The following is a 21,108-nucleotide window of genomic DNA, read 5'->3' as shown; positions in this document are numbered from 1 at the left end:
GAGCTAACGTAATATTTGTTCCAACACCAAAGATATAGGTAACGCTATATCCTTAAGACTTATATCTCATGGATCCATAGAGATTTTAGGAAGAATTTTAGAAGCTTTTTAATTTGTATGTATTATACTATATTTTTATTTTATATTAACTGTAATAAATACATTCCATTTTTAACATATCCATACCTCACAGTCCTTTTAGGCTTCCCAGCGCTCACTATATCACACAATTGACCCCTGAAAGTCCCTCAAAAAAACGTTATATTTGCATTTTTTTAATAAAAAACAAAAACATTTTTTCTTATCAGTGTTACCAGTAACTAATGAGCCCTTAATGCAAGCTAGTATTCCTACTAAGTGTCTGAATACAGTTTACCCTTCCCTCATGGGGATATTGCCAGTCTTTTCTAGAATAATCACAGTCTGTCTAGAAAAAAATACACTGAACATACCTCAATGCAGTTTAGCCTGCAAACCGTTCCCCCAACTGAAGTTTTCCTGTACTCTTCAGGCCTTGTGAGAACAGCAGTGGATCTTAGTTACAAAGTGCTAAGATCATCATCCTCCTTGCAGAAATCTTCATCGCTTTTCTGCCAGAGAGTAAATAGTACACACCGGTACCATTTAAAATAAACTTTTGCTTGAGAAAATAAAAACTAAAATTTTTGTCACCACACTCACTCTGCCCTTCCTAGTATTTAGAGTAAGCAAAGAGAATGACTGGGGGGTGGAGCTAAGGGAGGAGCTACATAGACAGCTCTGCTGTGGGTGCTCTCTTTGCCACTTCCTGTAGGGAAGGAGAATATCCCACAAGTATGGATGAATCTGTGGACTCAATACATTTTACAAGAGAAATTGTATGAATGGTCTCCATCTTGAACGATGGGACTCTGAGAAATTTGTTTAGACATTTGAGATATAAAATTGGTCTGAAGGTTCCCTCTTTTTTGGGAACCACGAATAGGTTTGAGTAGAACCCCTGACCCTGTTCCTGCTCTGGAACTGGGCAAATTACCCCCATTGTGTAGAGATCTTTTATACAGCGTAAGAACGCCTCTCTTTTTGTCTGGTCTACAGACAAACGTGAAAGATGAAATCTTCCCCATGGGGGAAAATCTTTGAATTCCAGTTGGTACCCCTGGGTCACAATTTCCAATGCCCAGGGATCCTGTACATCCCTTGCCCAAGCCTGAGCAAAGAAAGAGTCTGCCCCGTACTAAATCCGGTCCCGGATCGGGGGCTGCCCCTTCATGCTATCTTAGTAGCAGCAGCAGGCTTCTTGGTGTGTTTACCTTTATTCCAGGCCTGGTTAGGTCTCCAGACCGACTTGGATTGAGCTTAGTGGAGGAAGAGGAAGCAGAGGGTACTCCTTTAAAATTTCAAAAAGGAACGAAAATTATTCTGTTTACCCCTCATCTTGAGAGACTTGTCCTGAGGTAGGACATGACCCTTACCTCCAGTAATGTCAGAGATTATTTCCTTCAGCTCAGGCCCGAATAGGGTCTTACCTTTGAAAGGAATAGCTAAAAGCTAAGACTTGGATGAAACATCAGCAGACCACGATTTTAGCCATAACGCTCTGCGCGCCAGGATGGCAAAGCCTGCGTTTTTCGCCGCTAATTTAGCAATTTGAAAAGCTGCCTCAGTAATAAAAGAATTGGCTAATTTAAGAGCCTATATTCTGTCTAAAATGTCCTCTAAAGGTGTCTCCACCTTCAGAGACTCTTTCAGGGCATCAAACCAAAAAGCTGCTGCAGTAGTTACTGGAACAATGCAGGCTGTAGGCTGTAAGAGAAAACCCTGGTGAACAAATATCTTCTTTAGAAGACCCTCTAATTTTTTATCCATAGGGTCTTTAAAAGCACAACTGTCCTCAATGGGTATAGTTGTACGCTTGGCTAGAGTAGATATAGCTCCCTCTACCTTAGGGGCAATTTGCCAGGAGTCCCGTATGGTGTCAGATATAGGAAACATCTTTTTAAAGTTAGGAGGGGGAGAAAACGGTATACCTGGTCTATCCCATTCCCTCTTAACAATTTCCAAAATTCTTTTAGGAACCGGAAAAACATCTGTGTAAGAAGGTACTTCTAGATATTTGTCCATTTTTCACAATTTTTCTGGGGGAATTGTGATAGGATCACAATCCTCAAGAGTTGCCAAAACCTTCCTGAGCAATAGGCGGAGGTGTTCCAGTTTAAATTTAAAGGACGTGATGTCAGAATCTGCCTGAGATAACATTTCCTGATTCTGAAAGTTCTCCCTCAGACATAAAATCCCTAACCCCCAAATCAGAGCATTGTGAGGGTGCATCGGAAATAGCCACTAAGGCATCAGAGGGTTCAGTATTTACATTAATACCTGACCTACTGCGTTTACCCTGCAAACCTGGCAGTTTAGATAATACCTCTGTAAGGGTAGTAGACATAACTGCAGCCATATCTTGCAAAGTAAAAGAAGTAGACGCACTAGAGGTACTTGGCGTTGCATGTGTGGGCGTTAAAGGTTGTGACACTTGGGGAGAATTGGATGGCATATCCTAATTGTCTTCAGACTGATAATCATTCTTAGGCACACTTTCATTACCTAAAATATGATCTTTACAGTGTAGGGCCCTTTCAGTACAAGGAGGACACAATGTAAGAGGGGGTTCCACAATGGCTTTTAAACACATAGAACACTGACTTCCCATGTCAGACATGTTGGACAAACTAGTAATAACCGCACAAGTCGTTCACAATCTTTATTATATAAGAAAAACAATTCAGCAAAAAAACGAGTAATGTGCCTTTAAGAATATAAAGTGTACACTGTTTTTTCAAAGTCGCTAAAACAATATGTTAAATGATAAATTTTGATGATGTGTGAACCTAAAGTGCAACCGGATATTGCACCACAAGTAATAGGAGAGTTAACCCTTTAATTCGAGTAAGTTAGGCAGTAAAAACGTTCTGGCCCCAAAGACCTGCTAAAACGATGTGGTCCCACTCCGAAACACAGCCTCACAGTCTGGTCCCAACCGGAGCTAATGGCTTCTGTTCTCTCCAGAATTTAACTGCGCACTGAGGCGCGGATATTAGGCCCCACCCATCATGCCTGATGAGCCGAAACAATTAAGAAACTGCATGGGAAGCGGTTTAAACAACCGGCCAAGAAATAAATGTTAAATATACATGCCATGTGAACCCCTCAGATAAAAAGTCAGCCTTGATAAGCCCTATATTCGTTAATATTAAGCGTTTCCTAGGCTGTCCCAGTGTCTACATATCCCTTAAGTATCCCATGTTTATCTCTAGTAGGGATAATTATACACAGGTTGCAATAGTACCACCCTAGGATTACTGCTCACCCTTTCCCAGCATGGGGAATATGTCAGCCAAATTCTGATATACCAGGTCTCCTCAGAATGTAAATGACTGCACATACCTTAATAATGCTTGCAGCAAGAAACGTTCCCTCATACTGAAGATTTCTCCTGTACTTCCTCAGCAAATCTTGTGGGAACCAACATGGATCTTAGTTACAACTGCTAAGATCATCAGACTCAAGGCAGAATTCTTCTTCTATGTTCTGCCTGAGGAAATACAGTACTCTCCGGTACCATTTAAAATAAAAACAATTTATGTAAGAACTTACCTGATAAATTCATTTCTTTCATATTAGCAAGAGTCCATGAGCTAGTGACGTATGGGATATACATTCCTACCAGGAGGGGCAAAGTTTCCCAAACCTCAAAATGCCTATAAATACACCCCTCACCAGACCCACAATTCAGTTTAACGAATAGCCAAGAAGTGGGGTGATAAGAAAGGAGTGAAAGCATCAAAAATAAGGAATTGGAATAATTGTGCTTTATACAAAAAAATCATAACCACCACAAAAAGGGTGGGTCTCATGGACTCTTGCTAATATGAAAGAAATGAATTTATCAGGTAAGTTCTTACATAAATTATGTTTTCTTTCATGTAATTAGCAAGAGTCCATGAGCTAGTGACGTATGGGATAGCAGATACCCAAGATGTGGAACTTCCACGCAAGAGTCACTAGAGAGGGAGGGATAAAATAAAGACAGCCAATTCCGCTGAAAAAATAATCCACTACCCAAATCAAAAGTTTTAATCTTTATAATGAAAAAAACTGAAATTATAAGCAGAAGAATCAAACTGAAACAGCTGCCTGAAGTACTTTTCTACCAAAAACTGCTTCAGAAGAAGAGAAAACATTAAAATGGTAGAATTTAGTAAAAGTATGCAAAGAAGACCAAGTTGCTGCTTTGCAAATCTGATCAACAGAAGCTTCATTCCTAAAAGCCCAGGAAGTAGAAACTGACCTAGTAGAATGAGCCGTAATCCTTTGAGGCAGGGACTTACCCGACTCCACATAAGCATGATGAATCAAAGACTTTAACCAAGACGCCAAAGAAATGGCAGGAGCCTTCTGACCTTTCCTGGAACCAGAAAAGGTAACAAAAAGACTAGAAGTCTTTCTAAAATCTTTAGTAGCTTCAACATAATATTTCAAAGCTCTTACTACATCCAAAGAATGTAAAGATCTTTCCAGAGAATTCTTAGGATTAGGACACAATGAAGGGACAACAATTTCTCTACTAATGTTGTTAGAATTCACAACCTTAGGTAAAAATTGAAATGAAGTCCGCAACACCGCCTTATCCTGATGAAAAATCAGAAAATGAGATTCACAAGAAAGAGCAGATAACTCAGAAACTCTTCTAGCAGAAGAGATGGCCAAAAGGAACAAAACTTTCCAAGAAAGTAATTTAACATCCAGAGAATGCATAGGTTCAAACGGAGGAGCCTGAAAAGCCCTCAGAACCAAATTAAGACTCCAAGGAGGAGAGATTGACTTAATAACAGGTTTGATACGAACCAAAGCCTGTACAAAACAATGAATATCAGGAAGATTAGCGATCTTTCTGTGAAAAAGAACAGAAAGAGCAGAGATTTGACCTTTCAAAGAGCTTGCAGACAAACCCTTATCCAAACCATCCTGAAGAAACTGTAAAATTCTAGGAATTCTAAAAGAATGCCAAGAGAATTTATGAGAACACCAAGAAATGTAAATCTTCCAGACTCGATAATAAATCTTCCTATACACAGATTTACGAGCCTGTAACATAGTATTAATCACTGAGTCAGAGAAACCTCTATGACTAGGAATCAAGCGTTCAATTTCCATACCTTCAAATTTAATGATTTGAGATCCTGATGGAAAAATAGGCCTTGAGATAGAAGGTCTGGTCTTAACGGAAGTGTCCAAGGTTGGCAACTGGCCATCCGAATGAGATCCGCATACCAAAACCTGTGAGGCCATGCTGGAGCCACCAGCAGTACAAACGAACGCTCCATTAGAATTTTGGAAATCACGTTTGGAAGAAGAACTAGAGGCGGAAAGATATAGGCAGGATAATTCCAAGGAAGCGACAACGCGTCCACTGCTTCCGCCTGAGGATCCCTGGATCTGGACAGATACCTGGAAAGTTTCTTGTTTAGATGAGAGGCCATCAGATCTATTTCTGGAAGTCCCCAGATTTGAACAATCTGAAGGAATACCTCTGGGTGAAGAGACCATTGTCCCGGATGTAACGTCTGGCGACTGAGATAATCCGCTTCCCAATTGTCTACACCTGGGATGTGAACCGCAGAAATTAGACAGGAGATGGATACAAGTATAAGAGATACTTCTTTCATAGCTTGAGGACTGTGAGTCCCACCTTGATGATTGACATACGCCACGGTTGTGACATTGTCTGTCTGAAAACAAATAAACGATTCTCTCTTCAGAAGAGGCCAGAATTGAAGAGCTCTGAAAATCGCACGGAGTTCCAAAATGTTGATTGGTAATCTCGCCTCCTGAGATTCCCAAACCCCCTGCGCTGTCAGAGATCCCCATACAGCTCCCCAACCTGAAAGACTCGCATCTGTTGAGATCACAGTCCAGGTTGGACGAACAAAAGAGGCCCCTTGAATTAAACGACGGTGATTCAACCACCAAGTTAGAGAAGATCGAACATTGGGATTTAAGGATATTAATTGTGATATCTTTGTATAATCCCTGCACCACTGGTTCAGCATTCAAAGCTGGAGAGGTCTCATGTGAAAACAAGCAAAAGGGATTGCGTCCGATGCAGCAGTCATGAGACCTAGAATCTCCATGTGACAAGCTGAAATCAATTTCAGACGTCTCTTTTCTGTTAGAGACAAAGTCATGGACACTGAATCTATTTGGAAACCCAAAAAAGGTTACTTTTGTCTGAGGAATCAAGGAACTCTTTGGTAAATTGATCCTCCAACACAAGTTGATTCGTATGAGATTCTGCAGAATGTAAAGACTGAGCAAGTACCAAGATATCATCTAAATAAGGAAATACCGCAATACCCTGTTCTCTGATTACAGAGAGAAGGGCACCGAGAACCTTCGAAAAGATCCTTGGAGCTGTTGCTAGGCCAAGCGGAAGAGCAACAAACTGGTAATGCTTGTCTAGAAAAGAGAATCTCAGAAACTGATAGTGATCTGGATGAATTGGAATATGAAGATATGCATCCTGTAAGTCTATTGTAGACATATAATGCCCTTGCTGAACAAAAGGCAGAATAGTCCTTATAGTCCCCATTTTGAAAGTTGGTATCCTTACATAACGATTCAATATTTTTAGATCCAGAACTGGTCTGAAGGAATTCTCCTTCTTTGGTACAATGAATAGATTTGAGTAAAACCCCAGACCCCGTTCCAGAACTGGAACTGGCATAATTACCCCAGCTGACTCTAGGTCTGAAACACATTTCAGAAACGCCTGAGCCTTCACTGGATTTACTGGAATGCGTGAGAAAAAATCACAGGCGGCCTTACCTTGAAACCTATTCTGTACCCTTGTGAAACAATGTTCTGAATCCAAAGATTGTGAATCGAATTGATCCAAACATCTTTGAAAAATCGTAACCTGCCCCCTACCAGCTGTGCTGGAATGAGGGCCGCACCTTCATGTGGATTTGGGAGCTGGTTTTGACTTTCTAAAAGGCTTGGATTTATTCCAGACTGGAGAAGGTTTCCAAACGGAGACCGTTCCTTTAGAGGAAGGGTCAGGCTTCTGCTCCTTATTCTGACGAAAGGGACGAAAACGATTAGCAGCCCTATATTTACCTTTAGATTTTTTGTCCTGAGGCAAAAAGGCTCCCTTCCCCCCAGTAACAGTTGAAATTATTGAATCCAACTGAGAACCAAATAATTAATTACCTTGGAAAGAGAGAGAAAGCAATGTTGACTCTTAGAAGTCATATCTGCATTCCAAGTTTTAAGCCATTAAACACTTCTAGCTAAAATAGCTCAAGACATATACCGGACATCAATTCTAATGATATCAAAAATGGCATCACAAACAAAATTATTAGCATGTTGAAGAAGTTTAACAATGCTATAAGCATTATGGTCTGATACTTGTTGCGCTAAAGCCTCCAACCAAAAAGTGGAAGCTGCAGCAACATCAGCCAAAGAAATAGCAGGTCTAAGAAGATTACCGGAACATAAATAAGCTCTCCTTAGAAAGGATTCAAGCTTCCTATCTAAAGGATCCTTAAAGGAAGTACTATCTGACATAGGAATAGTAGTACGTTTAGCAAGGGTAGAGATAGCCCCATCAATTTTGGGGATTTTGTCCCAAAACTCTAATCTGTCAGATGGCAAAGGGTACAATTTCTTAAACCTTGGAGAAGGAGTAAATGAAGTACCCAGACTATTCCATTCTCTAGAAATCACTTCTGAAATAGCATCAGGAACTGGAAAAACTACATGAGGTTTAAAAACTGAATTTAAACGCTTAGCAGATTTAGTATCAAGATGACTAGACTCCTCCATATCTAATGCAATCAACACTTCTTTAAGTAAAGAACGAATAAACTCCATCTTAAACAAATATGAGGATTTATCAGTATCCATATATGAGGCAGAATCCTCTGAACCAGATAGATCCTCATCAGAAACAGAATCAGTGACTGTGAATCATGGGCATGCCATATTTATTGCTTTTGAAGCACTGTATATATTGAGCACATTCACTGTACTCCCCTAGTAAAAAGGTAAAACCATATTTAAAATGTTAAATAAATACAGTTAACAGGATTCTCCTTTAGTCGCTTGTTCCCTTAATCACAAGAACAAAAACAATTAATATTATGGAAAATAATTTTCTTCCTAGTTTTACCTTGAAGTCTCACCTATACCATGAAACCGCATTTCAACTTCTACCTGTTCCACCTGATTTGCTTTGTATTCAGCAATTTTCCCACATCTCTTAATATGAATAGAACAGCTGGCAAGTATGGGTTGTTAAACTGCATGACAGCAAACCTTCTGCCGGTAATTACGTGGTCTGGAGAAAATGCATAATAATGACAGCAAAATCTCAAGTGGTACTATGAGAGAAGTGCAGAAAATGTCTAACTACAGTCTCTATGTAAAACTTAGTATTCAATGATAAATATATCACCAGTCGCAAATCTAAACACAGATCCAGCTCAAAACTCCAATAAACACATCACTTCTACAATGATTAAAGGACATACACCATTTTCTTTCAAGATTCAGATAGAGTGTACAATAAAAAAAAAAAAAACTTTCCAATTTTACAATCCTTTGTTGAAAAACAGGTAGGTAGGCTCAGGAGCATGCATATGAAGCACTATAAGGCAGCTGCTTATCTAAAAAGCTTTTACCAATTTGTGCAAACACTGCTGCCCTATAGTTATTCAGGCGTGCATGTTATTTACAATCGCCAAATGCACTAGTCTATTACCTAGATATTTTATTCAACAAACATTAGAAGAAAGTAAATCTGATACCAGGTTATTGGGGGGGAAAATGTCTCAAATCGTACACGCTATCTAAATCTTGTAAGAAAATGTGAGAGTTAAATGTCCTTTTAAGAAATAATGGGCATACCAGGCAATGCAAACCATCACTAGCCGTTGAGGGACGGCCCTAGTGTGTGAGTTTATCTTCTTGCATTCCCTTTAAGACACAGTTTACCTAACAGAATCCATGGCCCCAGCTCATGTCTGGCCTCCACAAGTTTCATAAACACTGCTGTGAACAAACCCATTGGCATCAGTAAACTGTTTATGCAGGGGTACCACACACAAGTTAATTCCCTACAGGGCATTAGTCAATTCATTCACACAAGTTTTTTTAAAGTAAATTTAAATCCAGACATATAAAACACAACATTGAACAGTGGTTTCTGCTAAACACCTATGAAGATGTCACACATTTACATACTCTCTATGATGAATCTAAACTACTGTATTCAAAGTCAAACTTTTAATGTAGGAGAACATGGACAAAAAGTACCATACAAACAGGAACTGAAACAGAACAACTTTTTATAGGATTAGACAATGGTCTAAAGCAACACTGCATACACATTTATAAATGACTAGTATAGAATTAATGTAGGAACTAAGTATGGATTACTGGCAAACACATTTTATGTTTATTTGCTGGTGAATGTAAAAAAAACTACAGAGATCTCTTCCTGCAGCAATATAGCAGGTGGTTTGAATCAGGTTAACATAATTACATCACTCTTCATAGAATTGCACTACACCATTAAATGTCTGGCCTTGACAAACGAGAAACAATTTTTAATAACTATGGATAGAAAAAAACTAATATGTTCTGACTTATTGTGCAGAAAACTAATACTTAATTTCTATGACACATTTAATCTGTGCACAACAAGAATGACGGATGATAATTTCTTGCTTAAAGAAACCCTCTTATTGCAAATACATATTTTGCCTATAGATAAATGACTTATGTTGGATTTTTTAAAGGGGTGTCACTGTATGTTTTAAAAAATCCGCTCGTTGTATTTTTTATTTAAACACATGAGATAATGAAATTGACTGCCGCCATTTTGACTGCATAATGTGCCCATTCAGGAACAAAAATGCCTGAAACTACCGTAAAGTGGCAATAAGCACTTTGAGATGATACCAATATATATATATATATATATATATATATATAAAACTATGCAATATACTTGTATTATATATTGTCCCCTTTTCCTGTAATTGCATTCTGAAATTTCAATCCCTGGTAGAAATGGAAGTGCAGAAGGCCGTTGTATTCCACACAGCCATTGGCTGCACACTCTACTGACCTATTTATAACAGTCCCTAATTGGCCACGGCAGAGAAGGTAACCTAAGTTACAACATGGCAGCTCCGATTGTTTTATAGACAATAAATCTTTACACTTATTTTGTCAATATTTAAACAGCTAATGAAACTTAAAAAATACATCTACATGTTATTCTCAGAGTAACCTTTTCTTTAAATGCATCATTCTATCTAGCATTGATTTAGGGCTAGATTTATTAAAGCTGAGCCGTACAGGGGCACGTATACGCGCCCCTGTACGCCTCAGCTCGCCTGTGGCGGGGCGAAAATACCCGCAGGTATTCGGCATTGCACACGAGCGCAATTTTGCGCTCGCGTGCAATCCCGCCCCCTGCCCGCGCACAGCCAATCACGCGCGGGCAGGAGCTGTCAATCTCCCCGGTCGGACTCGACCGAGGAGATTTAATTTCGCCACAATAGAGGTGGCGAAGATGTTAGGGAAGCAGCGGTCTGGTGACCGCTGCTTGATAAATCGCGGTGAGCAAGTTCTTGTGAGAACTTGCTGCCGCAGGGGCTTGATAAATCTAGCCCTTAGTGTTTAATGTCCCTTTAATTCTTAGCATAGAGACATGTTATTCATAATGACCAGTAGGTGGTGCTGTTTTTTATTTCACATTCAGTATTGCCACAAAATCATTTCAGCATCATTTTTATTTTTCATATTGCATAACAATCTCACAGCATTTACCCCCTGCATCACCTCACCACTGACATTTCCTATCTTTTTCCGTCCACATCTCCCTGTGCACCAAACTCCAACCCTCCCTTAGCACATGTAAAACAGTTACTAGTACTGCTCCATTCTGTGACTCTCCTCACACTGATTATAGACTTCCCTCTTCATTCTCTGTGTACCATTGCTCCCTGGCAATCAAGTCACCTAAGTACACTTTAAACAACCCAGTCACACACAGCATTTCCATAAGTAACCCTATAGCTGCAAAACAACTCAAATTATTCATCTCAGTCTATTTGCAAGGGTTAAACATGTAGCATTTAAGGGTCGCTAGTCTTAAAATGACTAACAAATTAGATCATAACATTTTTAGACAATAACAGCCTTTTAAGACTAAAGTACACAAAAAGTAAGTTTAATCAAGTTAACTGCTGTGTAAATCCTGTTGGAATATCTGTTATTTATAGCTAAGAAATATGTTTGTGTATTCTTCTTATTGAGTTTTAAGAGGGAAAATAAACACATGAAAGGAACAAAAACATAATGAAAAGGACTGAAATAAAAAAAGAAAATATTGTCATTTAGTAATAATTCCTACACACGAACGTCTACAAATCATAATTTCAAAGTTATTGTATTGTTATAAAAAAGTTATAAAACTCCCTTGCAATATGTCTGTTATCTTAACTAAAGCAGATTGAGGTAAAGTGAAATTAACTATAAAGCATATTCAAATTCAGACTCAGACAACATAGAAAAATAGCAGGACTGGCAGCGCTCCTTTAAACCGTAGCTTCATTTAGAGCCAACGGCATTTTTGCAGGGGAAGCGTTCTTGGTGAGAAACTTGCCCAGGGATATGCTTACAAGGTGAGGCTGAAGGAGAAGACTGTGTGCCTATATGCTGCCTCTCCTTATCAGCTGTGGTGGGTCTGCGAGCGCAGTGCTTATTGCAGGTCTTAGTAACTAACAGACTGGATGCATCTGTGCACTGCTTAGATCGGCTTGTGATGTCTAATCATAAACTCTCAGTGCTAATGTATGTTAGCTACTAATAGCTAGCTTTCTTTGCATTCATGAACCCATGGAGTAAATAGTAAACGGACACCTAAAAAGTTTCATAACTTAAATAATAGCAATTACTGTATGCTGTTCCATGGAAAGGGAAGTTAGGGGCGAAACTACAGGGGGTGCAGAGGGCGCAGGTGCGACTGGGCCCCTGAGGGTGGGGGCCCAGCTAAAAAAATTAAAAATTTTTTTTTAATAAAAAACGTTAACCTACCACTGCCTGCACTGATATCATGTGAGTGTGACATGACTACAGGGGTTAGTGTTTCTGTTTTACCCATTGGTCTTTATGTGTGTGTATGGTGTGTGTGTGTGTATGCATGTGACTGTGTGTGTGTATTTATGCATGTATGTATGTTTGTGGAACCAGCAAATTACAGACCTTGTTACTACAGCATGGGGGGGAAGGGGGTAAACATTGTCACTATACAGTAACACTATATACAGTATGGGGGGTGGACCATGTCACTGACTACTGTGGTCACTTTATAAAGTACTGGGCGGGTAGGGTCAGGCCAGCCATCTCACCGGCAGATTACAGACTGTGTCACTAACTTACTATATATAGTACTGGGGGGTTAAATAGTGTCACTATATATAAATATATATATATATATATATATATATATATAAATACAGTAATAGGGGGTCAGACCATCTCACAGACTGTGGGCACAGGGTACCTCCTTTTGCAGTCATGTAATCTGATTCACATTTTGTTTCTGTGTTAAATGTAAAAAATAAATAAAATATATGTATTAAATTCACCTTTTTTTGGAGGGGGAGGGGCTGGGGGGGGGGGCCCTTTTTAGATTCTTGCACCTGAGCCCTGTGGTTTCTAGTTACGCCTCTGAGGGCAGTAATTGTTAGAAAGTGTATTCTTCTTTCCCTCCCTTCCTCTCTCCCTTCTTTCCCTTCCTCCCTCCCACGCTCCCTTCTTTCACTCCTTTCTTTCCCTCCCCACTTTTCTCTTCTCTCTCTCTCTGTCTCTCTCTCCCTTTTCCCCCCTCCCCTTCTTTTCTCTCAGGGAGAAAATGATATGAGATGCATGCCATTCAACCCACCTGTATGCAAGTGTTTTGCTAGTCCATTTTCTTTTGAATTGTTATGAAATAAAACCAAAACATTTTACACACTGACCCCAAAAAAAACAGAATTTATGTTTACCTGATAAATTTCTTTCTCCAACGGTGTGTCCGGTCCACGGCGTCATCCTTACTTGTGGGATATTCTCTTCCCCAACAGGAAATGGCAAAGAGCCCAGCAAAGCTGGTCACATGATCCCTCCTAGGCTCCGCCTACCCCAGTCATTCGACCGACGTTAAGGAGGAATATTTGCATAGGAGAAACCATATGGTACCGTGGTGACTGTAGTTAAAGAAAATAAAATATCAGACCTGATTAAAAAAACCAGGGCGGGCCGTGGACCGGACACACCGTTGGAGAAAGAAATTTATCAGGTAAACATAAATTCTGTTTTCTCCAACATAGGTGTGTCCGGTCCACGGCGTCATCCTTACTTGTGGGAACCAATACCAAAGCTTTAGGACACGGATGAAGGGAGGGAGCAAATCAGGTCACCTAAATGGAAGGCACCACGGCTTGCAAAACCTTTCTCCCAAAAATAGCCTCAGAAGAAGCAAAAGTATCAAACTTGTAAAATTTGGTAAAAGTGTGCAGTGAAGACCAAGTCGCTGCCCTACATATCTGATCAACAGAAGCCTCGTTCTTGAAGGCCCATGTGGAAGCCACAGCCCTAGTGGAATGAGCTGTGATTCTTTCGGGAGGCTGCCGTCCGGCAGTCTCGTAAGCCAATCTGATGATGCTTTTAATCCAAAAAGAGAGAGAGGTAGAAGTTGCTTTTTGACCTCTCCTTTTACCTGAATAAACAACAAACAAGGAAGATGTTTGTCTAAAATCCTTTGTAGCATCTAAATAGAATTTTAGAGCGCGAACAACATCCAAATTGTGCAACAAACGTTCCTTCTTTGAAACTGGTTTTGGACACAGAGAAGGTACGATAATCTCCTGGTTAATGTTTTTGTTAGAAACAACTTTTGGAAGAAAACCAGGTTTAGTACGTAAAAACCACCTTATCTGCATGGAACACCAGATAAGGAGGAGAACACTGCAGAGCAGATAATTCTGAGACTCTTCTAGCAGAAGAAATCGCAACTAAAAACAAAACTTTCCAAGATAATAACTTAATATCAACGGAATGTAAGGGTTCAAACGGAACCCCCTGAAGAACTGAAAGAACTAAATTGAGACTCCAAGGAGGAGTCAAAGGTTTGTAAACAGGCTTGATTCTAACCAGAGCCTGAACAAAGGCTTGAACATCTGGCACAGCTGCCAGCTTTTTGTGAAGTAATACCGACAAGGCAGAAATCTGTCCCTTCAGGGAACTTGCAGATAATCCTTTCTCCAATCCTTCTTGAAGGAAGGATAGAATCCTAGGAATCTTAACCTTGTCCCAAGGGAATCCTTTAGATTCACACCAACAGATATATTTTTTCCAAATTTTGTGGTAAATCTTTCTAGTCACAGGCTTTCTGGCCTGAACAAGAGTATCGATCACAGAATCTGAGAATCCTCGCTTCGATAAAATCAAGCGTTCAATCTCCAAGCAGTCAGCTGGAGTGAAACCAGATTCGGATGTTCGAACGGACCCTGAACAAGAAGGTCTCGTCTCAAAGGTAGCTTCCAAGGTGGAGCCGATGACATATTCACCAGATCTGCATACCAAGTCCTGCGTGGCCACGCAGGAGCTATCAAGATCACCGACGCCCTCTCCTGCTTGATCCTGGCTATCAGCCTGGGGATGAGAGGAAATGGCGGGAACACATAAGCTAGTTTGAAGGTCCAAGGTGCTACTAGTGCATCCACTAGAGCCGCCTTGGGATCCCTGGATCTGGCCCCGTAGCAAGGAACTTTGAAGTTCTGACGAGAGGCCATCAGATCCATGTCTGGAATGCCCCACAGGTGAGTGACTCGGGCAAAGATTTCCGGATGGAGTTCCCACTCCCCCGGATGCAATGTCTGACGACTCAGAAAATCCGCTTCCCAATTTTCCACTCCTGGGATGTGGATAGCAGACAGGTGGCAGGAGTGAGACTCCGCCCAAAGAATAATTTTGGTTACTTCTTCCATCGCTAGGGAACTCCTTGTTCCCCCCTGATGGTTGATGTACGCCACAGTCGTCATGTTGTCTGATTGAAACCGTATGAACCTGGTCCTCGCAAGCTGGGGCCAGGCCTGGAGCGCATTGAATATCGCTCTCAGTTCCAGAATATTTATCGGTAGAAGAGATTCTTCCCGAGACCAAAGACCCTGAGCTTTCAGGGATCCCCAGACCGCGCCCCAGCCTATCAGACTGGCGTCGGTCGTGACAATGACCCACTCTGGTCTGTGGAACATCATCCCTTGAGACAGATTGTCCAGGGACAGCCACCAACGGAGTGAGTCTCTGGTCCTCTGATTTACTTGTATCTTCGGAGACAAGTCTGTATAGTCCCCATTCCACTGACTGAGCATGCACAGTTGTAATGGTCTTAGATGAATGCGCGCAAAAGGAACTATGTCCATCGCCGCCACCATCAACCCGATCACTTCCATGCACTGAGCTATGGAAGGAAGAGGAACGGAATGAAGTATCCGACAAGAGTCCAGAAGCTTTGTTTTTCTGGCCTCTGTTAGAAAGATCCTCATTTCTAAGGAGTCTATAATTGTTCCCAAGAAGGGAACCCTTGTTGACGGGGATAGAGAACTCTTTTCCACGTTCACTTTCCAGCCGTGAGATCTGAGAAAGGCCAGGACAATGTCCGTGTGAGCCTTTGCTTGAGGAAGGGACGACGCTTGAATCAGAATGTCGTCCAGGTAAGGTACTACTGCAATGCCCCTTGGTCTTAGCACCGCTAGAAGGGACCCTAGTACCTTTGTGAAAATCCTTGGAGCAGTGGCTAATCCGAAAGGAAGCGCCACGAACTGGTAATGTTTGTCCAGGAATGCAAACCTTAGGAACCGATGATGTTCCTTGTGGATAGGAATATGTAGATACGCATCCTTTAAATCCACCGTGGTCATAAATTGACCTTCCTGGATGGAAGGAAGGATAGTTCGAATGGTTTCCATCTTGAACGATGGGACCTTGAGAAATTTGTTTAAGATCTTGAGATCTAGGATTGGTCTGAACGTTCCCTCTTTTTTGGGAACTATGAACAGATTGGAGTAGAACCCCATCCCTTGTTCTCTTAATGGAACAGGATGAATCACTCCCATTTTTAACAGGTCTTCTACACAATGTAAGAACGCCTGTCTTTTTATGTGGTCTGAAGACAACTGCGACTTGTGGAACCTCCCCCTTGGGGGAAGTCCCTTGAATTCCAGAAGATAACCCTGGGAGACTATTTCTAGCGCCCAAGGATCCAGAACATCTCTTGCCCAAGCCTGAGCGAAGAGAGAGAGTCTGCCCCCCACCAGATCCGGTCCCGGATCGGGGGCCAATATTTCATGCTGTCTTGGTAGCAGTGGCAGGTTTCTTGGCCTGCTTTCCCTTGTTCCAGCCTTGCATTGGTCTCCAAGCTGGCTTGGCCTGAGAAGTATTACCCTCTTGCTTAGAGGACGTAGCACCTTGGGCTGGTCCGTTTTTACGAAAGGGACGAAAATTAGGTCTATTTTTTGCCTTGAAGGGCCGATCCTGAGGAAGGGCGTGGCCCTTACCCCCAGTGATATCAGATATAATCTCTTTCAAGTCAGGACCAAACAGCGTTTTCCCCTTGAAAGGAATGTTTAGTAGCTTGTTCTTGGAAGACGCATCAGCCGACCAAGATTTCAACCAAAGCGCTCTGCGCGCCACAATAGCAAACCCAGAGTTCTTAGCCGCTAACTTAGCCAATTGCAAAGAGGCGTCTAGAGTGAAAGAATTAGCCAATTTGAGAGCATTGATTCTGTCCATAATCTCCTCATAAGGAGGAGAGTCACTATCGAGCACCTTAAGCAGTTCATCAAACCAGAAATATGCGGCTGTAGTGACAGGGACAATGCATGAAATGGGTTGTAGAAGGTAACCCTGCTGAACAAACATCTTTTTAAGCAAACCTTCTAATTTTTTATCCATAGGATCTTTGAAAGCACAACTATCCTCTATGGGAATAGTGGTGCGTTTGTTTAAAGTAGAAACCGCTCCCTCGACCTTGGGGACTGACTGCCATAAGTCCTTTCTGGGGTCGACCATAGGAAACAATTTTTTAAATATGGGGGGAGGGACGAAAGGAATACCGGGCCTTTCCCATTCTTTATTAACAATGTCCGCCACCCGCTTGGGTATAGGAAAAGCTTCTGGGAGCCCCGGCACCTCTAGGAACTTGTCCATTTTACATAGTTTCTCTGGGATGACTAAATTTTCACAATCATCCAGAGTGGATAATACCTCCTTAAGCAAAATGCGGAGATGTTCCAATTTAAATTTAAATGTAATCACATCAGATTCAGCCTGCTGAGAAATGTTCCCTAAATCAGTAATTTCTCCCTCAGACAAAACCTCCCTGGCCCCCTCAAATTGGGTTAGGGGCCCTTCAGAGATATTAATATCAGCGTCGTCATGCTCTTCAGTAACTAAAACAGAGCATCCACGCTTACGCTGACAAGGGTTCATTTTGGCTAAAATGTTTTTGACAGAATTATCCATTACAGCCGTTAATTGTTGCATAGTAAGGAGTATTGGCGCGCTAGATGTACTAGGGGCCTCCTGAGTGGGCAAGACTCGTGTAGACGAAGGAGGGAATGATGCAGTACCATGCTTACTCCCCTCACTTGAGGAATCATCTTGGGCATCATTGTCATTATCACATAAATCACATTTATTTAAATGAATAGGAATTCTGGCTTCCCCACATTCAGAACACAGTCTATCTGGTAGTTCAGACATGTTAAACAGGCATAAACTTGATCAGAAAGTACAAAAAACGTTTTAAAATAAAACCGTTACTGTCACTTTAAATTTTAAACTGAACACACTTTATTACTGCAATTGCGAAAAAACATGAAGGAATTGTTCAAAATTCACCAAATTTTCACCACAGCGTCTTAAAGCCTTGAAAATATTGCACACCAATTTTGGAAGCTTTAACCCTTAAAATAACGGAACCGGAGCCGTTTTAAGCTTTAAACCCCTTTACAGTCCCTGGTATCTGCTTTGCTGAGACCCAACCAAACCCAAAGGGGAATACGATACCAAATGACGCCTTCAGAAGTCCTTTATGAGTATCAGAGCTCCTCTCACATGCGACTGCATGCCATGCCTCTCAAAAACAAGTGCGCAACACCGGCGCGAAAATGAGACTCTGCCTATGCTTTGGGAAAGCCCCTAAAGAATAAGGTGTCTAAAACAGTGCCTGCCGATATTATTAAATCAAAATACCCAGAATAAATGATTCCTCAAGGCTAAATAAGTGTTAATATCAATCGATTTAGCCCAAAAAAAGTCTACAGTTTAAATAAGCCCTTGTGAAGCCCTTATTTACAATCGTAATAAACATGGCTTACCGGATCCCATAGGGAAAATGACAGCTTCCAGCATTACATCGTCTTGTTAGAATGTGTCATACCTCAAGCAGCAAGAGACTGCAAACTGTTCCCCCAACTGAAGTTAATTGCTCTCAACAGTCCTGTGTGGAACAGCCATGGATTTTAGTTACGGTTGCTAAAATCATTTTCCTCATACAAACAGAATTCTTCATCTCTTTTCTGTTTCTGAGTAAATAGTACGTACCAGCACTATTTGAAAATAACAAACTCTTGATTGAATAATGAAAAACTACAGTTAAACACTAAAAAACTCTAAGCCATCTCCGTGGAGATGTTGCCTGTACAACGGCAAAGAGAATGACTGGGGTAGGCGGAGCCTAGGAGGGATCATGTGACCAGCTTTGCTGGGCTCTTTGCCATTTCCTGTTGGGGAAGAGAATATCCCACAAGTAAGGATGACGCCGTGGACCGGACACACCTATGTTGGAGAAATATGAAGTGGAAAAAAGGCCTAAAACCATTAAAGGGGGGGGGGGGGGCAGCAGAATTTTGAGTGCCTAGGGCAGCACTAAACATAAATACGCCACTGCCTTGAGGGCATACATGGGGCACCATTTTTCAACCTGTGATTGCAGTTTTAGAGCCCCAGCGGTGCTGGCTTGCACAAGTGACCCTGCAACACTAGTTAAAGGGACTTTATAGTGAAAAAAATAACATGCTCTAATTTGTTAGAGCATTTTAATTTTAGCACTAGCGATCCTCCAATGTTATGCGTTTAACTCCTCAAAGGGATTAAACACATACTTTAAGTATTGCTTGGGAGCCACCAGCAACTGCTGGTCCAGAGAGAATACAGCCAATGTGCAAATTAGCAGTGACAGTCACACGACCCACCAATGCAACTTCCGCTGATTTTCATAGCAACTGCATCCGCTCAGTACCAGCATTCTTCTGCTGGTCACATGCAGTATGCGTATAACCGCTTTGGGAAGTTAAATAGCGTTGCTGGTTCACTAGTGCTAAAATCACACACACTGTCAGATTACAGAATGTAATTTATGCACTATAATGTCATTTACTCAATTTAAGAAGCAACCATTTTAAGGCTGCTTTAAATAAGATGGCATAGGTGCTGGACTGAACAATGGTATGCATAATTGTATTAAGAGGTGCAGGCTAAGCCAAAAATTTGGACTGGAATTTTGAGGTGATTTTTTGGACATGGTTTAATGCGAATTTACATCAGATAGGGGTAAAACAGTTTTGGGATCTTCCTATCAATATGTATTTTTTGTCTGAGTTTTGGTTGTGACACTTCCTTACCCATCATACTTACTGTTTGCAAAGAGTGGGTTTAAGATGCCACTTCCCTACTTCAGAAGTGCAATTGTCATCAGCAAGGCAACCATCATCACTGCTTTCATCCTGTAAAAAAAATCAATATAGGTAAATCTGAAGTAATTTGTCTTAAAATGTTGCTTTAAAGGAACACTGAACCCAAATTTTTTCTTTTGTGATTCAGATAGAGCATGACATTTTAAGCAACTTTCTAATTTACTCCTATTATCAATTTTTCTTAGTTCTCTTGCTACCTTTATTTGAAAAAGAAGGCATCTGAGCTTTTTTTTTTTTAGTTCAGAACTATGGACAGTACTTTTTTATTGGTGGATGAATTTATCAACCAATCAGCAAGGTAAACCCAGGTTGTTCACCAAAAATGGGCCGGCATCTAAACTTACATTCTTGCATTTCAAATCAAGATACCAAGAGAATAAAGAAAATTTGCTAATAGGAGTAAATTAGAAAGTTGCTTAAAATGTCATGCTCTATCTGAATCACGAAAGAAAAAATTTGGGTTCAGTGTCCCTGTAAACATTATTAAAGAAACAATGTCACATAAAAGAAGAAACATTTAAAACGGAACTGCTTCGGAACAAACTATATATTGCTGTAATTAGAAAAATAATGTGCTGCAGCAAAATAGTCTACAATATTGGTCGCACATTTGTATCAACATTGTTTTTTTGTTGGCGCCTAGTTAATAATTGCTTTTCTGCAAAAAAGATAGAAAAAAGAAAAACAACATTTCTGAAAAGTTATATTCCAGCTAAAAATCACTCTGTTAAAGTGATTTCAAAAGCACTTTCAAAGTTTAACAGAGTACAATGATAAGTGAAGATAACATGATATGAATTTAATGACAGACCAAAAAGCAAAACCTGTAACCTTGGATTTAAAAAATGTGCCAACTGACTTACACCAGCTGTTTGATTTGTAGCATCTGCAGATTACAGAATTTGCTTTTTGGCCTCTGAACGAGTGTGGGACAAGCACCATTTTTACACAAAGGCAAGGGGTGTTTAATTTGTTTATGAACTTTTTCAGTAAATATATATTAAAAAAGCAGCACAGATTGCCCTCACCTACACCTGTTTCAGGAAAACAAAAATACATAAATTATGCTTACCTGATAATTTTCTTTTCTTCTGACGGGAAGAGTCCATAGCTGCATTCATTACTTTTGGTATATACAGAACCTGGCCACCAGGAGTAGGCAAAGACACCCCAGCCAAAGGCTTAAATACCCCCCCCCCCCCCACTTCCCTCATCCCCCAGTCATTCTGCCAAGGGAACTAGGAACAGTAGA

The 21,108-nt window shown here is 40.8% G+C and overlaps 1 protein-coding gene across 3 annotated transcripts in view; it reads right to left on the bottom strand.

Annotated features, from left to right (window-relative positions):
• SENP6 (SUMO specific peptidase 6) overlaps nt 1-21,108 on the bottom strand; it is a 611,027-nt gene that overhangs the window by 63,615 nt on the left and 526,304 nt on the right. For all 3 annotated transcript variants that reach the window (XM_053710452.1, XM_053710454.1, XM_053710455.1), the window contains one exon: nt 19,798-19,886. In XM_053710452.1, the coding sequence (XP_053566427.1) occupies nt 19,798-19,886 (89 nt within the window). The remainder of the gene's footprint in view (nt 1-19,797; nt 19,887-21,108) is intronic.

This window comes from Bombina bombina, chromosome 4 (genome assembly GCF_027579735.1).
Source record: "Bombina bombina isolate aBomBom1 chromosome 4, aBomBom1.pri, whole genome shotgun sequence".
In the NCBI taxonomy this organism is placed as follows: domain Eukaryota; kingdom Metazoa; phylum Chordata; class Amphibia; order Anura; family Bombinatoridae; genus Bombina; species Bombina bombina.
Note: the sequence above shows the minus strand (reverse complement) of the source record. Positions and strands in the feature narration are given on the sequence as shown.